This window comes from Denticeps clupeoides, chromosome 3 (assembly GCF_900700375.1).
Source record: "Denticeps clupeoides chromosome 3, fDenClu1.1, whole genome shotgun sequence".
Classification (NCBI taxonomy): domain Eukaryota; kingdom Metazoa; phylum Chordata; class Actinopteri; order Clupeiformes; family Denticipitidae; genus Denticeps; species Denticeps clupeoides.
In genome coordinates this window covers 7743468-7764918 of record NC_041709.1, presented here as the reverse complement: position 1 = coordinate 7764918, position 21451 = coordinate 7743468, and the positions used below count along the sequence as shown (strand labels likewise).

The following is a 21451-nucleotide window of genomic DNA, read 5'->3' as shown; positions in this document are numbered from 1 at the left end:
AGGCAACGAGGTCAAAACGCAGCAAAAGAAATAAAAATATGTTGCCCTATACATAAATGTTAGTTTGTCAATAAACATCTTTTTGGAAATTGGGTGGAACAGGAAGTTAGTTCGGGGACATCAGGGATCCCTGTTATGATTCTTATGTGTGGCTGCAACACGGGGAAGGAAATCTCAAGGGACTCGTATACAAACAAAATACCGAAATCCATATAACCAAGTAGTAATTTCTGTTTGGGATCAATCAAGTGTCTACATGTCAATTATTTGAGTCCACAATTATTAAAAAGAAGGCAAAAAGAATAAGTCCAACATCATTTGATGTAATGCAGTTTATTAAGACCATTTTTTACATGGCTGAGGAGTGCTTGATTAGTCTGAAGTATCTGTAGTGTAGCATAGTGTTTTAAAAATATATATATAAACATAATTAAAATAAGAGAAGCAGTGGTGTACTGTACTATCTCGATCATCTTATCAGTGTGTAAAGGCTTTGGGAATGACTGTAATGACAGTCAACGACTGGACCATATATAGCAGGACAAAGCAGTGTGTGTGTGTGTGTGTGTGTGTGTGTGTGTGTGTGTGTGTGTGTGTACAAAAGTGTCCAGTGTGGTCTACACAGCAACACCAGAACACCATCAATAGAAATGGCAACCAAAACACAGAAGACAATCACAGAAAACAGCGTCAGTTTGAGAACAGAACAGTTTGAGGACAGTCTGGTCCATGGTATTAGGGGTCAAGTCCCCAGTTCACGTCTCACGGCACCTGCATGAAGACCCAGGACTGCAGGCCTGGGCTACTGAGCCAGAAGAGTTTTTTTTTTTGGAATGAATGACTCAAAACACAGTTTCTTATAGTTAGTATTCAAGGAACACAAAGAATGGCCATCAAAATGGAATCATTCTTTATCAAGAAAGAAAGAAAATGTAATATACAGTACTAATAAAAACCACTCTTCATTAGGAAACAACATCAAAAGCTTTATAAAGCCATTTGTCCATTAATTAACACAACCTGTACATTGCTGGACATCCTTTTTCCATGTTATTTTTAAATCCCTATTGAATAATTTAAATGGTTACTGGCTAAAAGTGCAAATCCTTTTAAAGATGAATAGAATGAAAATGCAAATGGGATTGAATGAGTTTTTTTAATCTGTGCAAAATAACAGAATGAGTAACATGTTTCCCTACCATCTTTGCCTGAAACCCAGTTATATGGTCCACTTTATAGTTATCTTTAGTTATGTTCATAATTAATCTTAAAAACAAAAGCAAAACAATGATGGCAAATAAAAAAATGTCCAAAGCAAAGATAATAAATGTAGTGTACTCTGACTGCAAATCTGGATTAAATGTAGTATAACAGATTAGATACGGGGTAGAGGTCACTTTGTTGTGTTTTTTTAAACTTTCAATTCCTTCTCACTCATAATCCTGCACACAAACCAGCACCCATGAGCTGCTCCATCCAAACCCCTCCAGCCTCTGACCCAGACCCAAAGTTGCCTGGAGAAGTTCAGTCACAAGTCATTGGTCAGTCCAGCACTCTGCCAGCAGGGGGGGCTGTGGGGAGCACAGCTGGTGAAGGCAACAGTTTCATGTAAACAAACTTGGGCGACAAAGCGAATAAAAAAAACCCTAAATGATGGTAACAGTGAGGTAAAATGCATTGCTGAAGATGAAAGTTCCAGCGAAGGAAAATGAGTGGAACTGCTGTGGGCATCATCGTGTGTGTGGAGTGTGGTGTGAAGTGTTTGGTAACAGTCTGGCTGGCCACCTCGGACCAGTGTGGGGGGGGAATGGCGTGCAGCAAGCGAACACTAGGACTTCTGCTCTCCTGCGGCCGTAAGGGGTGCTGTGCTCTCTGGTTTCAAGATCTGGTAGGTAATGAGGTACTCAGGATAGGCCTGCAAAAAACAGATTGTGTGGGTCACAACACTTAATTTCATAAACATTCTAAGCCTAAAACCACCAAAACGTGCTGCAAGTAACAGTACTTACCTGTTCACCTCTGTAGATGACGTATTCTGCATATGCCAGCCCATTAACACTCGGCCGACCAATAACAGAATGGTGCCCCGGAGGTGCGTGAGCCATCTTCATGGCACTGAACTGCAGGAAGGACTTTCCCAAAGTGACTCGGCAAAACAGCATCTGTCTGCAGGAGCATATGATCGAACTAGTTAGTATAGGGAATATACACCCAATATACCCAATGGAAGCATGTAAATGCCCTCCCACATTTCACAAATAAATGTGATGTAGAAAAAGGCAAGATAAACCTTCTATTAAAAGTAATGAAAGCCAGAGTGTTCAGACCATCCATCTATATGGTTTTCAGAATGACTCATTGCGAAAAAAATAAAATTAAAATCCCTGAAAGGAAACCGTCGTTTCACAGTTATGGTGTTTTCTTTTGTTTTGTGCAAATCTATGAAGGAAACCAAGATGAGTGAACGTTTTCTTTCTCACCTGTGGCAGATGTAACAGGAGCGGTCTTTGTGGGTAGGACACCCGGTCCCGCCCCCGATGCCGTACACGTACTGATTGCTCTTGGAGGAGTTTTCTGCAAAGTATATCCCTGCTCCAAACATGCCCCCAATGTAGGCGTGTCTCTCATCAAAGCCTTTGTGGATAATGGCGTTGATGAACGGAGAACCTGAGGAATGATGGGAGAGACGAAAAGAGCCTCAACACTTAGGTTTAAGAAGATTGATCCTATTCCTCTTATGTAATTCTAGATAGGTTAGAATGAAAAAGCCGAATCTGCTTGGATTTGAAGTGAGAGGACGCGGCACACACCGTGGAAGAGCATGCGCTCATTGTGGTGGTTGTGATTCTCATCCGCAATCTCTTTCTGCCGGTGAGAGTATCGCTCCCTAAGCTTCTTGTTCACGACCTTCTGAATCTGCAGATATTTTTCAGAATTACAAACAACTCAGTCCAATGAATCTGTAGACACAGTAAATACAGACCCGTTATGCACTAGGAGCGCAGGACTCACCTTCAGTATGTTGTACCTGCTGAAGACGCCTCCTGCGTTCCCACCATCACGATGTTCTCTAATGGTGCTCTGCAGCTGAACAAAGGAGAATAACCGAGTCAATTTTATTTTCCACGTTGTACTTGTTAGTGCGATGAAGACACACTACTATATACAGAGTATCTCACAAAAGTGAGTACACCCCTCACATTATTGCAAATATTTTATTACATCTTTCCTTTGGACAGCACTGAAGATATGACACTGTAAAGAAGCCAGTGCACAGCTTGCAAAATAACTAAACGCACAGCAAATGATGCCTAATCCACTAGCTACATAAATGAGTGAACACATAAGTGAAAATATCCAAACAGCACCCAAAGTGTCAATATTTTGTGTGGCCACTATTATTTTATAGGACTGCCAAAACTCTTGGGCATGGAGTTCACTAGAGCTTCATAGACTGTTACTGGAATCCTCTTCCACTTCCCCAAGATGACATCATAGTTGGTGAATGTCAGAGACCTTGCACACCTCCACCTTCTGTTGTGGATGACCCGCAGATGCTCAATAGAGTTTGGAGACATGACTGGCTTGTCAAGCAACTTTACCTTTCTAGGAGGCATGATTGGGGCCATTATCAAGATGGCCAATGGCCCTGACTTGCAGCCCAGCTTCTGCTTCAGTATGTCACACTACATGCTGTCATTCATAGCTCCCTCAATGAACTGTATCTCCCCAGTGCTGGCAGCACTCATGCAGCCCAAAACCATGAATGTCCCACCACCATGCTTGACTGTAGGACAGTTTTTCCAGATGCCCCAAACAATCAGAAGGGGGCTTCATCAGAGAAATGACGAAGCAGACCCTGTACTTGTCTTTGCATTCAGATGCACTCACACCTGCCTGCTGCTTGCTGGACTGAGCACCCTGAAGCCTTCTTCAGAACACTTGAACCTCTCTCCTTGATGTTTTTGATGATCTGATTGATTTAGGTGCAATCTGAGTAGCAGCAATATCCTTTGCCTGTGAAGCCCTTTTAATGCAACACAATCAGGACCGCATGGTGGACACAACAAAATGTGTCCTCTGCTTTTAACCCATCACCCTTACTCCCTGGAGAAAGTAACTAGTTACATTACTAGTTATATTACTAGTTACATTTTTTTTCTTAATTACTCTATAATTGCCTGAGATGCATCAGATGGAGGGAGAACATACAAAGGAGGAGTGTTCTTTAGGGTCTTTATTACACCAATAACAGACTGGCACTGTCTAGCACAAATAACTACAAACAACTGTACTTGTGCAATCGGTCCCTGCTATCGGTATTTTGCAGATTATCTTTCGAAAAGACAGCGATTCGACGGTAGAAAGAGGTAACATTTCTTCTAGTTCGTACGAGGCAACAAGCTTAATGATGACTGAATCTCCTCCCGTCGAAACTAGCTTTCTGTTGCTGGGAACCTTCCTCTGATAAAGAGCTTGCCGTTGTTGACGCTTCCATTTTTCCCATCTGTCTTTGCGGGTGCCGGGTGTCGACCAATCGGTGATGGTAAATGATCCCTCGTGCCAAACCCAGACCAATCACTGTTCCGGCCACGCCCCCCGCCCCGGCCCTTCTGTTCTCTGTGTTGTGTGCCTTGTGTGTGATGAAGGTGCTACTGGCAAATGTAACGCAAGTAACTAGCTCGGGAAAACTGTAATAATATTACAATTTTCAGACGAGTAATGCCTTACACTACTAGTTACTGAAAAAAGTAATATTATTACACCCAACACTGTTCATGACATGACATTTGTGTAGCAATGACTGTAGACTATATGTATTTTGGGATCCTGCATTAAAAATTTTCTTTTTTATAAAAAAAAAAAAAAAAAAATGATTATTGTGTTTTTGGAAGTCAATGCAGTATCAATGCTAAATCAATCACGAGATGGGTGAATACCTCCTCTTCGACCGACTGGAACTCCTTGTCATCCGGCGCTAGGTCTATGAGCACCGTTCCCTGACTGGCACAGTGGAATGTCAGATAGGGGTTGGCACCTGCAAACACAGCAACAAATATAGACCAGGACATGTGAGTGACACAGCCACACCTAACACATGCCAAGCCTCTTCCACTCACCTTGCTGCCCCCCCAGCAGCCTCTCAATGCCCTTAATGAGTTTGTGTCGGTGGCCATAGGCATTGATGCCGATCTCCTTCAGCTCCTCGTGGCCCATGTCCGCCAGCACGTCTAGCGTAATCTGACCAGAAAAGAACCAATCAGGTTTAATAACCAATCAAAAGCACTGCCAAATTTATCCAGCAACGTAAACATCCGCATACGCAGGAGGTCACAAAAAGTTTTTGCACCCTTTGGATGAGATTCATGTATAAATCTAAAAAGCAGCTTTCGGTCTCTTTGATACATTTTAGTTGTCAAAACCGCAGAGCCCCACAGCTGGTTCCCACAGCAGGACAGAGTCTTTCACCAGACTAGCTAAGCCTTGGTCCTGATATATTCAGCAGCGCTGCTCCTGCGAGGAAACATGAACCAGTCTATATGAGGTGAGAGTGGCTCTCCCATTTAACTGACTGGTTTTTACTCCAAATTTCATACAATCACCGGGACTGAGAGGGGAAGCATTACGAGCTTTTGAGCACAGACATGTGTGCTGCACTCACACCCATCCAGGGCGTAAACTTGGCAAACCCCACAGGTGCTGGATAAGTGGTGGGGGTGTGAGTCCCAAGTCCCCTGGGCTGGATGTGCGAGACATGAGGGACACAGAAGAGAATAAAACTGTCCAGCAGATGGCTCTGTGGAGGTGAGCATGAGAGTGGACACACTACTGTGTGTGTGTGTGTGTGTGTGTGTGTGTGTGTGTGTGTGTGTGTGTGTGAGTGTGTACACAAGTGTGTTTATGGATTATGCCTCTGTAATGACTAGTTGTTTCTTCTTGCCACTAGTGGCCATTCATCATTTGTTTTTAGGTCTTAAGAAGCCTGTTGTGTATTAAATGTTTTCTTTTTTTTAAAGGTATGGAAGTGTGTATGTTTTGTCATGTGTTTTGGATGCATGTTACAGCATCCTTTATTAATATTCTCTGGACTCTCCCTAACCCTCAGCCCCATCAGACCCCCTCCCACCCACTGCCAGTTTAAACAGCCTGTCTGTTTGTAATACATCAAAGCCGTGATGGTGCTGACACACATCATTAGGCCTGCGTCCATCGCGTCCACTATTTACACATGCACTACATTTACATTAAGGCTACATACACTCATATTTACACACACATACACATTGCATGTAAAGCGCGTGGTGGTATGTAGACTGTACATAAACACAATTGTAAAAATGTGTACGTGCGTGTGTTAAACTGATCTTAAGTGCACAATGGCCAACAAAAGTGGGGCAGTGGTGGCCTAGCGGAAGCGGCCCCGTAATCAGAAGGTTGCCGGTTCGAATCCCGATCCGCCAAGGTGCCACTGAGCACTGTCATGGCTGCCCACTGCTCACTCAGGGTGATGCAGGGGACAAATTTCACTGTGTGCACCGTATGCTGTACTGCTGTGTATCACAAGTGACAATCACTTCACTTCACTTCAAAACTCCATTCTCCATTCCAGCTGTATGTGTGTGTAAGTAACTTCATTTCGTTTACATATGAGCAATACAGCCACGATCATGTGGAAAATATGCAGAAAAGCTGTAATCAGTTAAATCAGTCAATTTTTTATTATTGACATCTACAAATGGCTGCTAAAAAAACAGAATAAAAATGTGTGTGAGGCAGGGAGTCTCAGCCAGGCAGCGTTAATCAAACGCCGAATAGACACCTCCACAGACAGCGCAATATAGAAAGGGGCATGCTGACTACAATTTCCAGTGAATGATGTGAAATGGCACATCCCTAGAAGAGCACGAGAGAAAAAGGGAAAAGCAGGAAGGCGCAGAGTTCGGGTGAGCAAGTAATATATCTACATTTGCATTCACTTTGAAGTGATGCTGGTGGCATGAGGAAGGTGTGGGAATGTGTGGAACACTCAATCTGACATGTAAGGCAAATTAAGAGTCAGAAAAGTGTGGACGTGAGCTTTTACCTGTTCCCTCTCAAAAATGTCCCGTAAGTGATCCAGACCAATGCTCTTCAGGAATTGGCTGATGTTCATGTCCAGAATTGTTACTGGAGATTTCAGAAGAACAAAGGGGTTCTACCATGAGGCTCTTGTTCAAGTCTAAATGTTAATGTGATTATTAAATCATGTAATTTACTGACTAACTGAATCAATCTCTCACAAAACACTAAGACCTCAAAATCACACCAATGACCATCTTCAACTATTTTACTTACTCTCTCCTTCCTTCCTTTCCGAGCCGGTGGCCCCGTCTGCAGGACCGGAGGCTGCGGACACGGCCAGTTCCGCCAGGGGGCCCGCCAGGTTGTCGATGCTGCTGGCAGCAGACAGGCAGGACGGGGTGGAGGCAGGAGAGATAACCGCAGCAGTGACCACTGTTGCTTGAGGTTTAAAGCAGCTGGGCAGAGCGTCTGGGGGCATGGCGTCCATTAACAACGCCCTGATGTCATCAGCCTACAATGCATACAATTTTTTGTATGAATTTATTTTAATTTAATCATCTTTTTTTTTTTTGTCCAGACTGTTCTTGAACCCAGTAATCAATACCACTGACTGGCAAAGAGTCATAATGGCCTCTTAGATAAACCCACTCAGACATAAGGAGCACTAACTCTGAAGAGCCCCCTGTCCTATACCTGAGCAAATCACCAAAAACAGTGAAATGCTAATCCCATACTGAGAGGCTATGCTGTGATTAACTGTAACATTCAGACTCTAATGTCACTTCAGCTTTGAAAGCTGGCAGTCACCTGTCATTTACTCCTAAATCATTCTTAAATTCTCAGCACACATGCAAAGACAAAAAAATCTAAAGCTATTTAGTAAAATACAGAAACTATATTTTATCAATGAAATTGATTTAAAATTTTGGTAATTGCATTTATATGTACATTTATATAAATTAAATAATTTCTGTTAAAGCATTAAATACTAATGACTACAATTTATTAATCTGTGTTTCAGTACAGATTTGCTCCTGTGTTTTTTGTTTTTACCGTGGCCAGGTCCAGTGGGGTCTGGCCCTCTTGGTTCTTCATTGTGGGGTCAGCTCCATGGGCCAGTAGCAGGGCACACAGCTGTGTGCGGCCCTTCTGGGCAGCCTCATGCAGTGGGGTAAAGGCCCACTTGTCCGTGGCGTTCACACACGTATTGTACTTGATCAGCAGAGCTGCAATGTCTACATGCTGGAGGACAACAACAGAATTAATCAATACATGGTATAGTAGCCTAGTAACACTCGCCTATGAACCAGAAGACCCAAGGTCAACTCTCACTTACTACCATAGTGTCCCCGAGCAAGACACTTAACCCGAAATTGACCAGGGGGACGGCACAATTTTAATGGTATTACACAATGAATAAGTATCTGCCTGCATTTTCAGAATTGAGTAAACTATTAATCCTGACTAAGTCCATTTGCAGAAATGTTTTCATGCATAGTCCTGTTGCTTGGCTTTGTTTGTTTTCCACGATCTCACCCTGGTAGCAGTTTGGCTGTTCCCCACTGAGTTTAAGCCTCCAATACAAGTAAATGACTGTGCTTCAGATTATATATGAAACTGATGATCATTGGCACCGGTTTGGTAAAATTTTTTGTCATACACCATACATCAAATACTGATTCACCTATTCTAACTTGATTTTTAAAACTCTTGACTATAGAGCGCGCCTATATATATAGGCCACACCTATGAATTTTCAAAAAAGAAACTGTACATAAATAAGCCACATTTGTGTTTGAGCGACAGGTGTCCCCGATTAATGAAATAAATGCTGGTAATATCCACAACTACATACATAAATTTTTTTTATTTTTTTTAGAACAATGCTTTTAACAGCACTAAAGTTGTCTTGTTCAGTATCGGCCTCATATCCATTTCCTAGTGTATATTCCACGATGAGGGTCTGTGCACGAAGCGCAAAATGGCTGATCTGAAGAATTAAGTGTGAGATTGTCAAAACAATTTCTTTTTCAATTTCATTTCACTAGTTTCTTTGTTCTGATATGATATGAGTTTAAATGGCGGCAGGAAGCTAGTTAACCTATTTAAAAAAAATCCATAAATTAGCTATGTTGTAAAAGTCGCAGTTCTCAAAGCTTGTGGAAAAAACTAGCGGCTTATATGCCACAATTTACATTAACATTTGCACAATACAGTATTTTATAAAATTCACATGGTTTAATGATACATTATGCTGACTGCAAAAATGGTAAATTTTCCCTGAACTCTCAGCTTGTTCTTTTTCACTGTGGGGAAGCAGGTTTAGGAAGGATTCGGTGTTCATAAATGGCATGAATAAACAAGTTCCAGCAATGAAGAAAACACAGAGCGCGAGAGTGGCGAGCAGACGTGCAGAGGAGATGGTTATCCTCAGACGCGGAGCCAAACACGCTCTCAGGCTGTCGACCTCATCTGGCCTTGGGAGTCCTGCTGCTCCCTCTACAGCACATGCCGCTGCGTGTATGTGTGCGTGTGTGAGAAAGAGCGACAGAAAGTGCACGTCCCAACAACGTGTGTTTGCTCCTCTGGCGCAAAGACATCTACGTCTTTGTGTACAGAGAGCTAGGAGCCTAACCAAGGTCGGCCAATGGCCGTCAGCCTGCTGGGGCCAGAGGGAACATGGCCCGATCGGACTTTAGGACGGCGGTAAACCCAGAGGGCCAAGGTGCGAAAGGTGACTGTTGCATAACTGCACTGCAGATATGGCCGCCACCTTTGCCACCCAAACAAACTGTCCCAGGCTTGATGTCAGAAGCTGCAAACAGCACGGCAAACACACTCATCGCTCTGTACGCAGCAGAAGGGATGCCTGCCCAGCCAATCCTGTTGTGCTACATTGTTTTCTGCTCGCTCGGTTGCCTCCCCATCATCTCAGTGTCAGGAAGCATTTTCGGGAGCGTTCTCATAAGGAAGAGGAAGACAAGGCTGGCCTGAAACAATCATGAGCTGCCAAATCTGGTTAAAGTTCATGAGCTCACTCTGATCGGATGAGACCCCTGGTTCTTGCCGCTTATGGTGTAAAAAGCACACGGTGCAGATCAGAGCTGCAAACTGCCTGCCCAGAGCAGCAGGAAGCGTTACTTTAGAGCACATCATGTTCTCTGGCATCTCTGCGGCGAGGGGCGGGGAACGCTGTGTCTGAAGCTGTCTTAGGGTTCTGGAACATGCATGGATTATTCAGTTCCTACATCTGCTGTGGGGTTTGTGATGTGCAGTGAGACGGTGTGATGGTGGAGGAGCTTCCAAACAGAGAGATGCACAATGTGCAAGGATTTACGGCAGCCGTGAAGATGCCAGCGCGCTGCCCTTGGTCTCAGCAGAGCACACACTGACCAGCAGAGGGAGACGTGGGGAAAGAGAAAGGTCTTTTTATCTACACGTTTATCTATTTTCGAATAAAATTAAAGTAATGTGAAATCCAAATAGCGAGAAGCACTAAAATATTGCCCGCAAACTCACCAATCCACCAAGAGCACATGCCTTTGGATGACTGGAAGAATACCACTAAAATAGGGAGAGCATGCCGTCTACACTCCAAGCCGGAGCCCGGATACAAACTCATTACCTTGGAAGTGTGAGGCCACCATGGCATCATGTGGCCAACCAAGCTATTAGTGTATGCTAAAATGCTGTGGAATCTGCTGAAACTGTGCCATGGCTTATTTATGTGTTTATGTGCAAACCATGAGCTTAATTAAGAGTAACTTCAATTAAGTGGTTTTTATTAGGAAGGTAAATAGGAGACAACCAACAACACTGGCTATGAATTTTCAGGGGCCAGAGCACTCACCCCATAGGAAGCTGCATTGTGTAGAGGGATCAGACCACCTTTATCCTGAGCGTTGACATCTGCTCCGTGTTCCAACAGATACTCTGCCACCTCCAGGTTATTATAACCCGCTGTAGACACATACACACACCAATAATTGTTACACATACAAACATTACTCCTCATTTACAGCTCTGGATGAAAATATTTAGCTATGTCTGAAGTGAAAATGATATGATAAAAGACATCTCTTTGCACATAAAGTAAACATAAAAGAAAAATAATACTATATTAATACTATACTCCATATATAGTGTCAGGATTGATACAGCAGAACTGCATCGGAGTCAAATGGAAACTTACACTCACATGATTGTTTTATGTTAATAAATTCAAAAGCACATTCAAAAAACCATCAGTCCACACTTCTACTCAGATCAAGCAGAATGTGTTTTCAGAGGAGGGGGTTTTCAAATGTGGTTGGGCCTGCAAAAAAATGTGTTCTCACCCGGAACCATGGGATTAATAAATTTATCACTTATGCAACTCTAAGCCACAAAGCTCTCATTACCTAAAGTACATCTACATTCTGGTCCATTCATGGGGCAGTGGTGGCCTCGCAGATAAGGAAGCAGACCCATAATCAGAAGGTTCGAATACCGAGCAGCCAATGTGCCACTGAGGTCCCCTTGAGCAAGGTACCATCCCCACACACTGCTCCCCGAGCGCCTTTGATGGCTGCCAACTGCTTGCTAAGTGTGATGGGTTAAATGCAGAGGACATTGTGTGCACAGGTTTCACAATGACAAACAATTCACTTTCACTTCAAAATTCAGACCTACCAGTGTGACCAGACCAACCAGACAAGATAAAAATTCAGACCAACAAGTAGTATATAAAAAAAAAAAATTAAGATGAATCCTTTATGTCCAACCATAAAATACTACAGAGCTTTTTTTTTTAATAAGAACTGATCCTAGATCTGTTTCTGGACACTGGCCTTTGCTTTAAATGGCCAAGGCCACTGTCACTTAACCAGGCCCATTTGACACTTTGAAAGACTGAGACTTTGGGTCCCCACTGCCTCCTCTCTGTCGTGGTTCCATCATTACACCCTGCAAGATCCTTGTTAATTAACACCAGTAAGAAAGCCCCCAGGACCACACTAATCCTGATTCACAGTGCTTCTTCTCACACACACAGACACACAGACACACACACAGTCAGGAAAGACTGCAAATCAGAACTTGTTCTCCAAGCATTTTCCCCCTTACTTTTATTCTCCTGTGAACTAGCAATGAGCTTTACGTTCGACAAGCCATTTTGGCTGAGAGTTTTCCCTCCATATGGAGCGTGTCTTATTTAAAATTAAAGGCTTTGGCGAGGTGAGGATGTTTGGTATTCAGAAGACAGGAGTGTTCAGTGCACCGTTATGAATTTCAACACTCAGCAGCCTGGATGCTATTAAACTCTAGACCAGATCTCCTCTGGTCTTATCAGAGCACATTCTCTTATTGTTTGGTGGTTTACATGTTCGCCTGTAATAAAAGAGGGGTTAAAAGAAGTCAGCGTTATTAATCTCAGCTGTAAACACCTTCATCCATGGTCTCTCTCGATAAAAAACGATCAAGACTGAAATTATCATAAAGGTTAAAGTGGGCATCGCTCATAATTCCTCTCACACACACACTCTGAGTCAGATTCATTACAGAAGTCTGACTGCTGCTCCAAGGTCAGAGGCTGAGGCACTCATTCTCCCTTTTATTTCCGGCAGACGCACATCCAGCCCTCCTCAGGCACAGACTGCACCATGTTCATGAAAGGAAGGCCGTTCCGGAACATTCTCCACTCCATCACCTGCACAGCAGCGCCAGTTTTAGTGTGATGGAGAGGAATTGCTTGTGAGGTGACGAGCCATTCCCTCTGGTGAAAATGTGTTTCCTGCCACTGCCCCGACCCACCCGGATGGCCAGGCCTTCTCCCATCTGCTGGGGTTGGAAGTCACTACCGGCCCAGAGTGGCACAGGCCTGCCTCCATCTGCCCAGTCAGGCAGCGCATACACAGACTCCACTCCCAGAGTGCCTCTGGCCTGGCCCTCACAATGAAGCATGTCAGAAAGGCCGTGCCAATCCACAGCTGAAGAAGGTTCAGGAACCGAAACCTGGTCCAAACTTCAGTTCACTCTCAAGGGTTTATGCAGGCCCAGACATTGGCACAGCTTTGGCTCATGATTAAACAGACCGAGCTGTGTGATTAACTTTTGACCAAAGGCTGGCCAACACTGCAGTAGCTGCTTCTATTGCACAGGCCTGATCAATAACAAAACTTAGATCATTAAAATCTGAGATCATAGCAATATGTTGTTGTAACGAGGTGTGTGTGTTCCACTAGCGCCGACCTTATGTTCACTTAATGTTTCATACAGAGATTATATAATGCTGCTTTTGGAAATATTCCAAGTTGGCTCCGTCAGTTCTCGCTAAAGGCTGCACCACTCAGAAGCATTTTGTTGGGTGATGAAGCACCATCATCAGTTATTTAAGAAATAGCCAATGTTAAAGGAGACTGGCTGAAATTCGAGTTATGAAATGCTCACTGTTGAAAGGCAATGCCCTGATGTATTAAAATGTAGTGCCATCATGTATTAATAAGTGATGTGTATGTGAACTTGTTCATCCTGAGACATGCCAGATGGACCGAGAAGATAGTTACCTGCCAGGTGCAGTGGGGTGGAGTTGCGGCCCTGTGTGTCTCGGCAGTTGATGTTCTCTGGAGAGCAGAGTTTCTGTACCCGTGCCAGGCAGCCCTTCTTAGCAGCATCCAGCAAGGCAGCATCGCCCCTCAGCAGGTCCTGGATGTCTGTGTCACCCTCCTTCACCATGTCAAGTGGCGTGTTCCCGTCGCGGTTCTTCTTGGTTGGATCTGCACCATGCTGGAAATCAAAGGAGTCGTGCACAACATATCAACACTGGTCAATCCCTTAATTTAGCAAGATGAGTCCACGTCCTCGTGCTAATTGGCCTCTGCATACACTTCTGCAAAAAATATTCCAGACCCTTTCATCTGAGAATCCACACTCAAATAAGGCATTTAGAGCTCCAATTAACAATAATGCCAGTGGTACTACATGTAGGGTGGGGGTGGAATCTGATGGAGAATGTGGAAGGTGGCGGGGGTTGGGATTTGGGGGCGCTGCATAATAAAATCTAAAAAGTAATCAAAACAAAACCAAAAACTGCGCTTCTCTTCTAGGCTGATAAACAGCTACTCCCTGCAGAGTTCTACCTGCACCTGAGCCCCTGCTCATAAAATTCATCAAACGTAACATGCAACCCCCATGCATCTGTGAGCTCTATGTGATTTTCAATCAGGTAGAGGTGGCAAACAAAGCTCAGGGTACAGAGAGGCATTTATATGCATTGCATGCTTACATTGCCTAAAAGGTATTCATTTACCTGCACTCTCACATCCTCACTAACTGGGAAGTAGCACATTCTTCCTCAAGGCCGGGATGGCTCATGTACAATTGTTCACAGGATTTAGACTTTTACAGGCGGGGCTTAGTCAAGCAATAATTCCCTCACCAGTAGTGACCTCAGACATTGTACCATGTGACCCAAACATTTGTGTAAAGTGGGACTATAAAGCAGAACGCCCGATAAAGCTTGTGGTATCTGAAGGTACTGGATAGATCTGGTCTTTATCATGGCACTGAACAGTAAGAAGCAGAAGTACTCATGATTCAAATTAGTTCAGAATTAACACCTAGTTTTAGTTTTACAATGGTGTTAACTCAAAAGCTGTTAAGTCAGAAACAGCATCTCTAAGCCTTATGACACCCTTTATCAACCCATGGGGGTCGCAAGATCATTGTGAAAAAACTGACATTTACAAAATAAAAATAGGATTTTAATTGTTTAGTAAAAACAAAAACTAAATGTTTGTAGGGGGTTCGGTAACACAACCAATGTTTTCATGGGGGATGTCACCAGATATGAGACTGCGAAGATTGTGAGAAGTCTGTGAGTGAGAGAGAGAGAGAGAGAGAGATCAGGAATGTGTTACCTTTAGGAGCAGTTTGCAGATCTCATATTTGCCCTTGGCTGCAGCTTCATGCAGAGGGGTGAACTTCCACAAATCGGCCACGTTCACAGATGCCCCGTGCCGGACCAGAAGCTCCGCTACCTCGTAATGGCCATAAGAGCATGCGTTATGCAGCGGCACCAGACCACTGGAATACAGACAGATGGGAGAGAGGGGTTATTAGACATGTTCCTTTCCTGTTATGTGTGTAGCCTGATGTGGATGATCCAGCCAGATCTTCTAATCAAAGAGGTATTATGCAGTTGGGCCGCAGCTCAGGATATGGCAATGGGAGCGGGAACAGACATGAAATACACTTCCACACATTAAAAAAAATAATAATAAAAAAATCATGTTTACAAGCACAAGCTTTGATCATTTTCATTGCTCACAAAAACAAATAATGCACCAGGCGTGTACTGGTCAGCATCCCTTTCAGAGAAAACAAATGATGAAATAGAAAGACTCTGCTTATTTGAGAATTGCAGACAAATACATTAATTTGGACCTTGTGGCAGCTTTAATGAGCATTCAGACGTTTAATAAAATACAAAAGGAAAAAGCATGGCTATGAGGATATGAATGCGAAAACAGAGCCAATGGAAGAAGGGCCAGAAAAAGAGGACGAAAAAAAAAAAAAAGGAGGAGGGCGGATAGGCGCTGACTCACCCCTTGTCTTTTGCGTGGACGTCTGCGCCATGGTGCAGAAGGTACTCCACCACTGACACTCGGTTGTAGCCGGCGGCAAAATGCAATGGGGTGGAGTGTCTCCCCTCCAGATCACGACAATTCACATTCTGCGGGGTGCAGAGTTGCTGCAGACAAGAAGACAGCACACATAGTGACCGCTGAGATGCCATTACAGTCACCCCAGCATTAGCACGGAATCTTTCTGATAGGGGGTTCCATTCTAAAACCCACAAAGCTGTTTACACTACCTCTGTGAAATTAATTGGAGACCTGGTATGGAGCTCAAGCATACTGAATATATGCTGAATATTAAATGAATGAATTTGCCTGAAAGTTAACTATTGTTCTGTATTAGGGGCCACTTGCAATAGCCAATCAAGAGCATAGGTTGCTGTTCAACAGACAGGCATACACACATCTGACAGACTAAAGCTACACTGGTGAAGACATTTTAAAGTTTAGTTTCATTCTAGTGTATCTTCTCCTCTTTGTAAAATACCATTTTATGACACTGTATACTGGGTACATTGTTGTATTGATCAATTTTTTTCTGTAAATATAAATCAGTTACATATTATGAATATATATCATGAGTCAAATAAAATTAATAACTAGTATCAATAAAGGCCATACAAAAAAAAAATAAAAGCCATGACCCATGGATGTGAAATCAGTTGAGCATACAAGCCTCCTCTACTTACAGGACATTAGTCACTGATGTAATGAATGGAGATTGCTGGGTTCAACACTGAGACTTATTGGTGTTGCCAAAAAGGAAAACAAAAGATGTCTCAGTGTGTACAGCAAAAAATAAAAAAAATCAATATTTACCAGGTAAATATATCAGCGCACTTGGTACCAACAAGATTTGGTACAAATATAAGGACATCCTACAAAATGTTCAACCCATTCGTTCCGTTTTGAGAGCCCCTGGATTTTTGGAGCGCCTACCTTCACAGTGTCCAGGTCTCCGGCTTTAGCTGCCTCCAGCAGCCGGTAATCAACATCAGAGTTACGCACTGGAATGTTCTCTGAAGAAAAGAAAAAGAAAAATAGGACGTTCACAACTTCCTTGGTCAGTCAGATCTGCATACTTTTCCCCAAATCTTAGTGAGGACTATTAAAATGCAGGAATTTTTCAGGTGAAAGTGAAATATTCAGGGAGCAGTATGACAGGGAGCAGTGTGTGGGGTCTGAGTATCTCTATGCTTAAATCTAACCCTAAAACATAACCAAACTAAACTTTATTCTGTAAGTATTTTATCTTGATGTTTTATCTAGCTCTGAATTGAAAGTTCACTATTATGAGGTAAAAAAAAAAAAAAAAAAGACTAAAGGTACAAGTCACATGTCTGTTAGAGGGGTTTACCATTGAGGATCTGCTGTACGGCCTCATTACCCATCTGTGCAGCAGTGAAGCCCTGCAGAGAGACTATGCTGGGGTCAGCTCCAAAGCTCAGCAGCAGACGGCAGGTCTGGAGGTGTCCCGCCAGAGCAGCGCGATGCAGAGCTGTCTGACCTAAAGTGTCCACCGCATTCATCTGATGGTTTAACATCACACACACAGAACACTCGCTGAAACACAATTTAAATGATCATTGAATGGATGGTATTACATCTCTAAATGACAAAGCCCTCTGATATGATGCCATACATAACTTATGATGTCATGCACCAACAATTGCAACATCATTTCTATCGTGTATGGGCTCACTCTGCTAAGATAATTTTAGAATTCAGCCTTTGTAAAGAAGCCTGCGGTCTCCCCTTCTTCATAGGAATGAGGGAAGACGAGAGGTGAAATGAGGGAATAGAGCTTTTCATAAATTTGCCTGCTTCCAAAACAACACAAACATGAATTAATGAGCCCAGCCCTCAGGCACTGTTGCTTCTCTAAAGGCAGCAGATTGGCACTGGGGAAGGAAGACACTAGCCTGGTGTGGGAGGACTCGAGCACATGTTTATCTTCTTGTTTGTTTTCACATGCTTAAAGCTCATATGTTCTCACATGTCCTCAGAGGAAGAAAGAATAAAAGGAATTGAAATAAGGTTCCCGCTGGAAGTTTCCAGAGAATTTCCAGAAAAACGAATCCCAGAAATAAATGCCTATCCTTTGCTCAGCTTCTTGTTACACTCACTGGCTGGATAGGTATTATTGTGAGTGAAGCTGAAACTAAGTATAACAACTTCCTCTGTCTCTGCTGCATCGGTTCACATAGTTTCCTCCCTACACTCCCCTTCTGATCACCGGACCGGATCACACCCCCCACAGCCCAGCTTCACTCAGAGTCGACGATCTCACCCCCTCCCGAGCACAGCGGAGGGTAAATGTCAGAGAGATCACACAGTTGGAGAGGTTTGTGTCAAGAGTGTAAATGTGTGGAGTTGACAGGGGTGTGTGTGTGTGTGTGTGTGTGTGTTTTCATGCTGTTGGTGAGATCTTCAATGCATCAATGCATCAAATGAGTGAGAAGCAGTGAGGCCTGGAAGACACCAAGCAAGCAAAGCAGTGAACAAATCACAAAAGTAATAGGCGCCTGCTGGATGGAAATTAAATACCTGTTCTGGAAGATGAGCTCCAAAAAGTGATTATTTTCAGTGTTTTGGTTATCAAAATGCTGCAATTACACAATTCAAGCTGACACCAGCCACTGTCATTTAAACCTAAGTAGACAAATATCTGCCCGAAAAAAAATTAGGAAGACAAGCAGAAAGGCTCAAAGATCTAAAGAATTAAGCAGATGTTTATAGGGTGGAGTTTGTGACTTCATATTTCTCATGTTTGAATGGAACACAAATAACCTACGCTTGCATATAATTTAGCAACACTTTCTTGAAAAGCTACAGAATAACAGTAAGGCTGATACGGGACTCATTCATCTCGCTACTGCCTAGTCAGCTATTTCACACACTGAAGAAGATTATTTTCCAGGTCATAAATAACACCCTACCTCCCCCTCATCGCAACTTCATGCGGGGAGATTTTAATCTCCTCCTGGTTTTGTACAATCAATATGCTGGCAGTGTGAAGTTCACTTTAAATGGGTTCCTGCAAACTAACAGGAAGATGCGTGAATCCTATTACATGGTTAGTCTGAACCTATTAATCCCCACATAGGTCCGAAACATCTGCATCTGATCAAAGATCTGATTTCTGAAACTGTAGACCAGGGAATCTATCTAAATATATCTCATTTGAAACAGACTGTGAACAAGATGAGTGGGCAAACCTTGCGATTATAGTCATAGCCAGCCAGTCTGCACACCAAACAGGCCGATTAAAAGGGACTACTGTCAAGTTTAAAGAAAGGAACATGACTCGGACCGGATCGATGGAAAACAACAGACTTGATCACCATGGCTAGAGTGGCAGGGGAAGTGATCTGAGCTCTGCGACAGGTGAATATCTAGTCAATCTGTCAATTCTTATCTGATAGAGGTCTGTGAAAGAGTCTCATTAATCAGAGTCTACTTTCCTTCGGCACTCACTGCTAAGGCAATGAGGCCAATGATTTAGGCCTGAGACGTGCTCGGCAGAGGTCCTCACCTCACACGAACAGCACGGTGTTCCGTGCAGCTGATCTGTCCAAGTTTCACTAAAACGAAGATTGTTTGTGATTGTGATTAATTGGATAAATTTGTATATCCAATTATACATATTGTATTAGAAACCAGGATATTGCACAAAACCAAGTGCTCTTTATTACTTTTATTAATAACAATTTTGTCCAATTAGTGCACAACATAAAAATAATCAGAATTGAACCCTTTCTTGGGTAGCCTAATGTAAAATTCAATACAGCACTATTTAGAATTAATTCCAGAGGGTTGGAATTTGTTGAACATAATAATACTCGGCACTGTTTGTGTTAAACGCCTGCTAAATGGTAGCAGTGACACTAATCCCAGTTAGATTGGGATAAATACTCAAACATTCTATGTCTCTGAGCTTACATTCTGCCGATGTAAGCTCAGGTTCAGCTACGTATAGAAATATTAAGGTATGCATATTAGACCAGACATCCTTTTTCTCTTCTCAGACATGAGCCTTGTGAGGAAATAAAAGGACTGATCTCTACGGCAGCCCTACACAGCAGCACTGACAGCTTCAGACGGCAAATCATGTAGCAGGAAGTGAAGAGTACCTTGGCCCCGTGTTTCTGCAGCACCTCCATAATGTCGTTATGAGCCTTTTCAGCCACCACATGAAGAGCTGTCATGAAACTGCGAGGAAAGACACAGAGCAAGACAGAAAGAGAAATGAGCACGAGGTTGTACCGGTGAGGCAGCAAATTCCGGGAACTGAAGGATGAGGTGGGCTCAGGCACACTCACTCTTTGTTCTTCTCGTTGATGTTGGCGCCCTTGCGGAGCAGCAGCTCCGTGACCTGCTTGCGTTTCGGGTGGGGGGATGCCACTGCGCAGTGCTGCAACACATAATAGCAGCCTTTCATGTGAGCTCAGCACTGGATGTTCGCCCAAAAAATAAATAAACATAAATGAACCTCCTTTCACCAGACCCTCTGAAGAAGAACTAAGGCAATTCCTGTGGTATGTTGCAGGATGATAAAAGAATAATGGGCAAAAAACAATGAATTGTAGCCATTAACCTGAGATGGGAAGTAAATACTTTGGGTAACTTTAGTTGTCTGTCTACAATTTAACACAAGTTCCTTTGATTTCTATGTATGCTCATTACTCAAATCGAATGGTTGTTTTTGACATATTTTGCATCATTAGACACCAATCAGGGAATTTCAGTAAATATGGATAAACCCACACTGAAAGAAAATCCCATTTGATTAGCCATCTTTGCATGATAATGCTGCGGCCCTAAAACAAGGAAAAGGGTAACTGCTTGCTGTGTGATTTGTTAAGTCTTAGTACCAGTCAGCACATGCCATTTTTAACCTCCACTTCACTCTCTGCTTGCACTCTAAAAAATATTTGTTCAGGCTGAGAAAATTAATCAGCTATTAAATTATGTTTCTGTACTATAAATAAGATTGCTTCATCCTACGCAGGGCTGCTTTTTACTCTAAGCACAATTTAAGATCCCATACTATTTCACATCATCTTGAGAAAACATTATGAGTCAATACTTAAAACTTTTACCAGTGTATTCCTACTTATACTAAAGTATCCTGCAATTAAAGACGGTAAGAAACAGGAAGATTAATGAACACATGTTAATTAAAACGACCCATGCTGTCTCACCAGAGCGGTTTCATGGGTCTGGGGATGCTTGAAGTTGATGATCTCTAAAGCGAGAGTCTTCTTCACCTTCGCCATGTCAGCTTCCCTCGCAGCCTGGAGCAGAGAGTGGCCCTTAAACTCATCTGTTCAAATAAAAAGAGAAGAAAAACATGAAAATTGGAAGAGAATAAAGGAAACTTCGAAGGTTTATGGGTCTTTCAAGCTGGCAAGGAGAAAAGCAGAATAATATCACAGGAAATCAATTGGCATATTGCCTTAAAATCAATTCCATGTGGGTTCACAGTATACACAGTAATAGAAACCATGTTATTCTGTGTATGGTAGTATCTAGTTGAAAAGTTTTTTGGGGGTTAAACCATTTAGGGTGGTAATAGCCTAGTGGGTAACACACTAGCCTATGAACCAGAAGACCCAGGTTCAAATCCCGCTTACTACCATTGTGTCCCTGAGCAAGACACTTAACCCTAAGTTGCTCCAGGGAGACTGTCCCTGTAAATACTGATTGTAAGTCGCTCTGGATAAGGGCGTCTGATAAATGCCATAAATGTAAATGTAAATGTAAATTTAACC

At 42.9% G+C, this 21451-nt stretch overlaps 1 protein-coding gene across 1 annotated transcript in view; it reads right to left on the bottom strand.

Annotated features, from left to right (window-relative positions):
- Positions 1-317: 317 nt before the first annotated feature.
- The window catches only part of tnksa (tankyrase, TRF1-interacting ankyrin-related ADP-ribose polymerase a), a 73197-nt gene continuing 52063 nt past the window's right edge, over positions 318-21451 (bottom strand). The window contains exons 9-27 of the mRNA XM_028971520.1: positions 20882-21003; positions 20000-20091; positions 19811-19889; positions 17035-17206; positions 16617-16696; positions 15645-15790; positions 14958-15123; positions 13605-13824; positions 10913-11022; positions 8116-8304; positions 7336-7573; positions 7085-7167; positions 5121-5241; positions 4941-5038; positions 3013-3087; positions 2811-2916; positions 2481-2667; positions 2010-2166; positions 318-1915 (exon numbers count right to left, since the gene is read on the bottom strand). Of these exons, the coding sequence (XP_028827353.1) occupies positions 1829-1915; positions 2010-2166; positions 2481-2667; positions 2811-2916; positions 3013-3087; positions 4941-5038; positions 5121-5241; positions 7085-7167; positions 7336-7573; positions 8116-8304; positions 10913-11022; positions 13605-13824; positions 14958-15123; positions 15645-15790; positions 16617-16696; positions 17035-17206; positions 19811-19889; positions 20000-20091; positions 20882-21003 (2528 nt within the window). The 3' untranslated portion in view covers positions 318-1828. The remainder of the gene's footprint in view (positions 1916-2009; positions 2167-2480; positions 2668-2810; positions 2917-3012; positions 3088-4940; positions 5039-5120; positions 5242-7084; positions 7168-7335; positions 7574-8115; positions 8305-10912; positions 11023-13604; positions 13825-14957; positions 15124-15644; positions 15791-16616; positions 16697-17034; positions 17207-19810; positions 19890-19999; positions 20092-20881; positions 21004-21451) is intronic.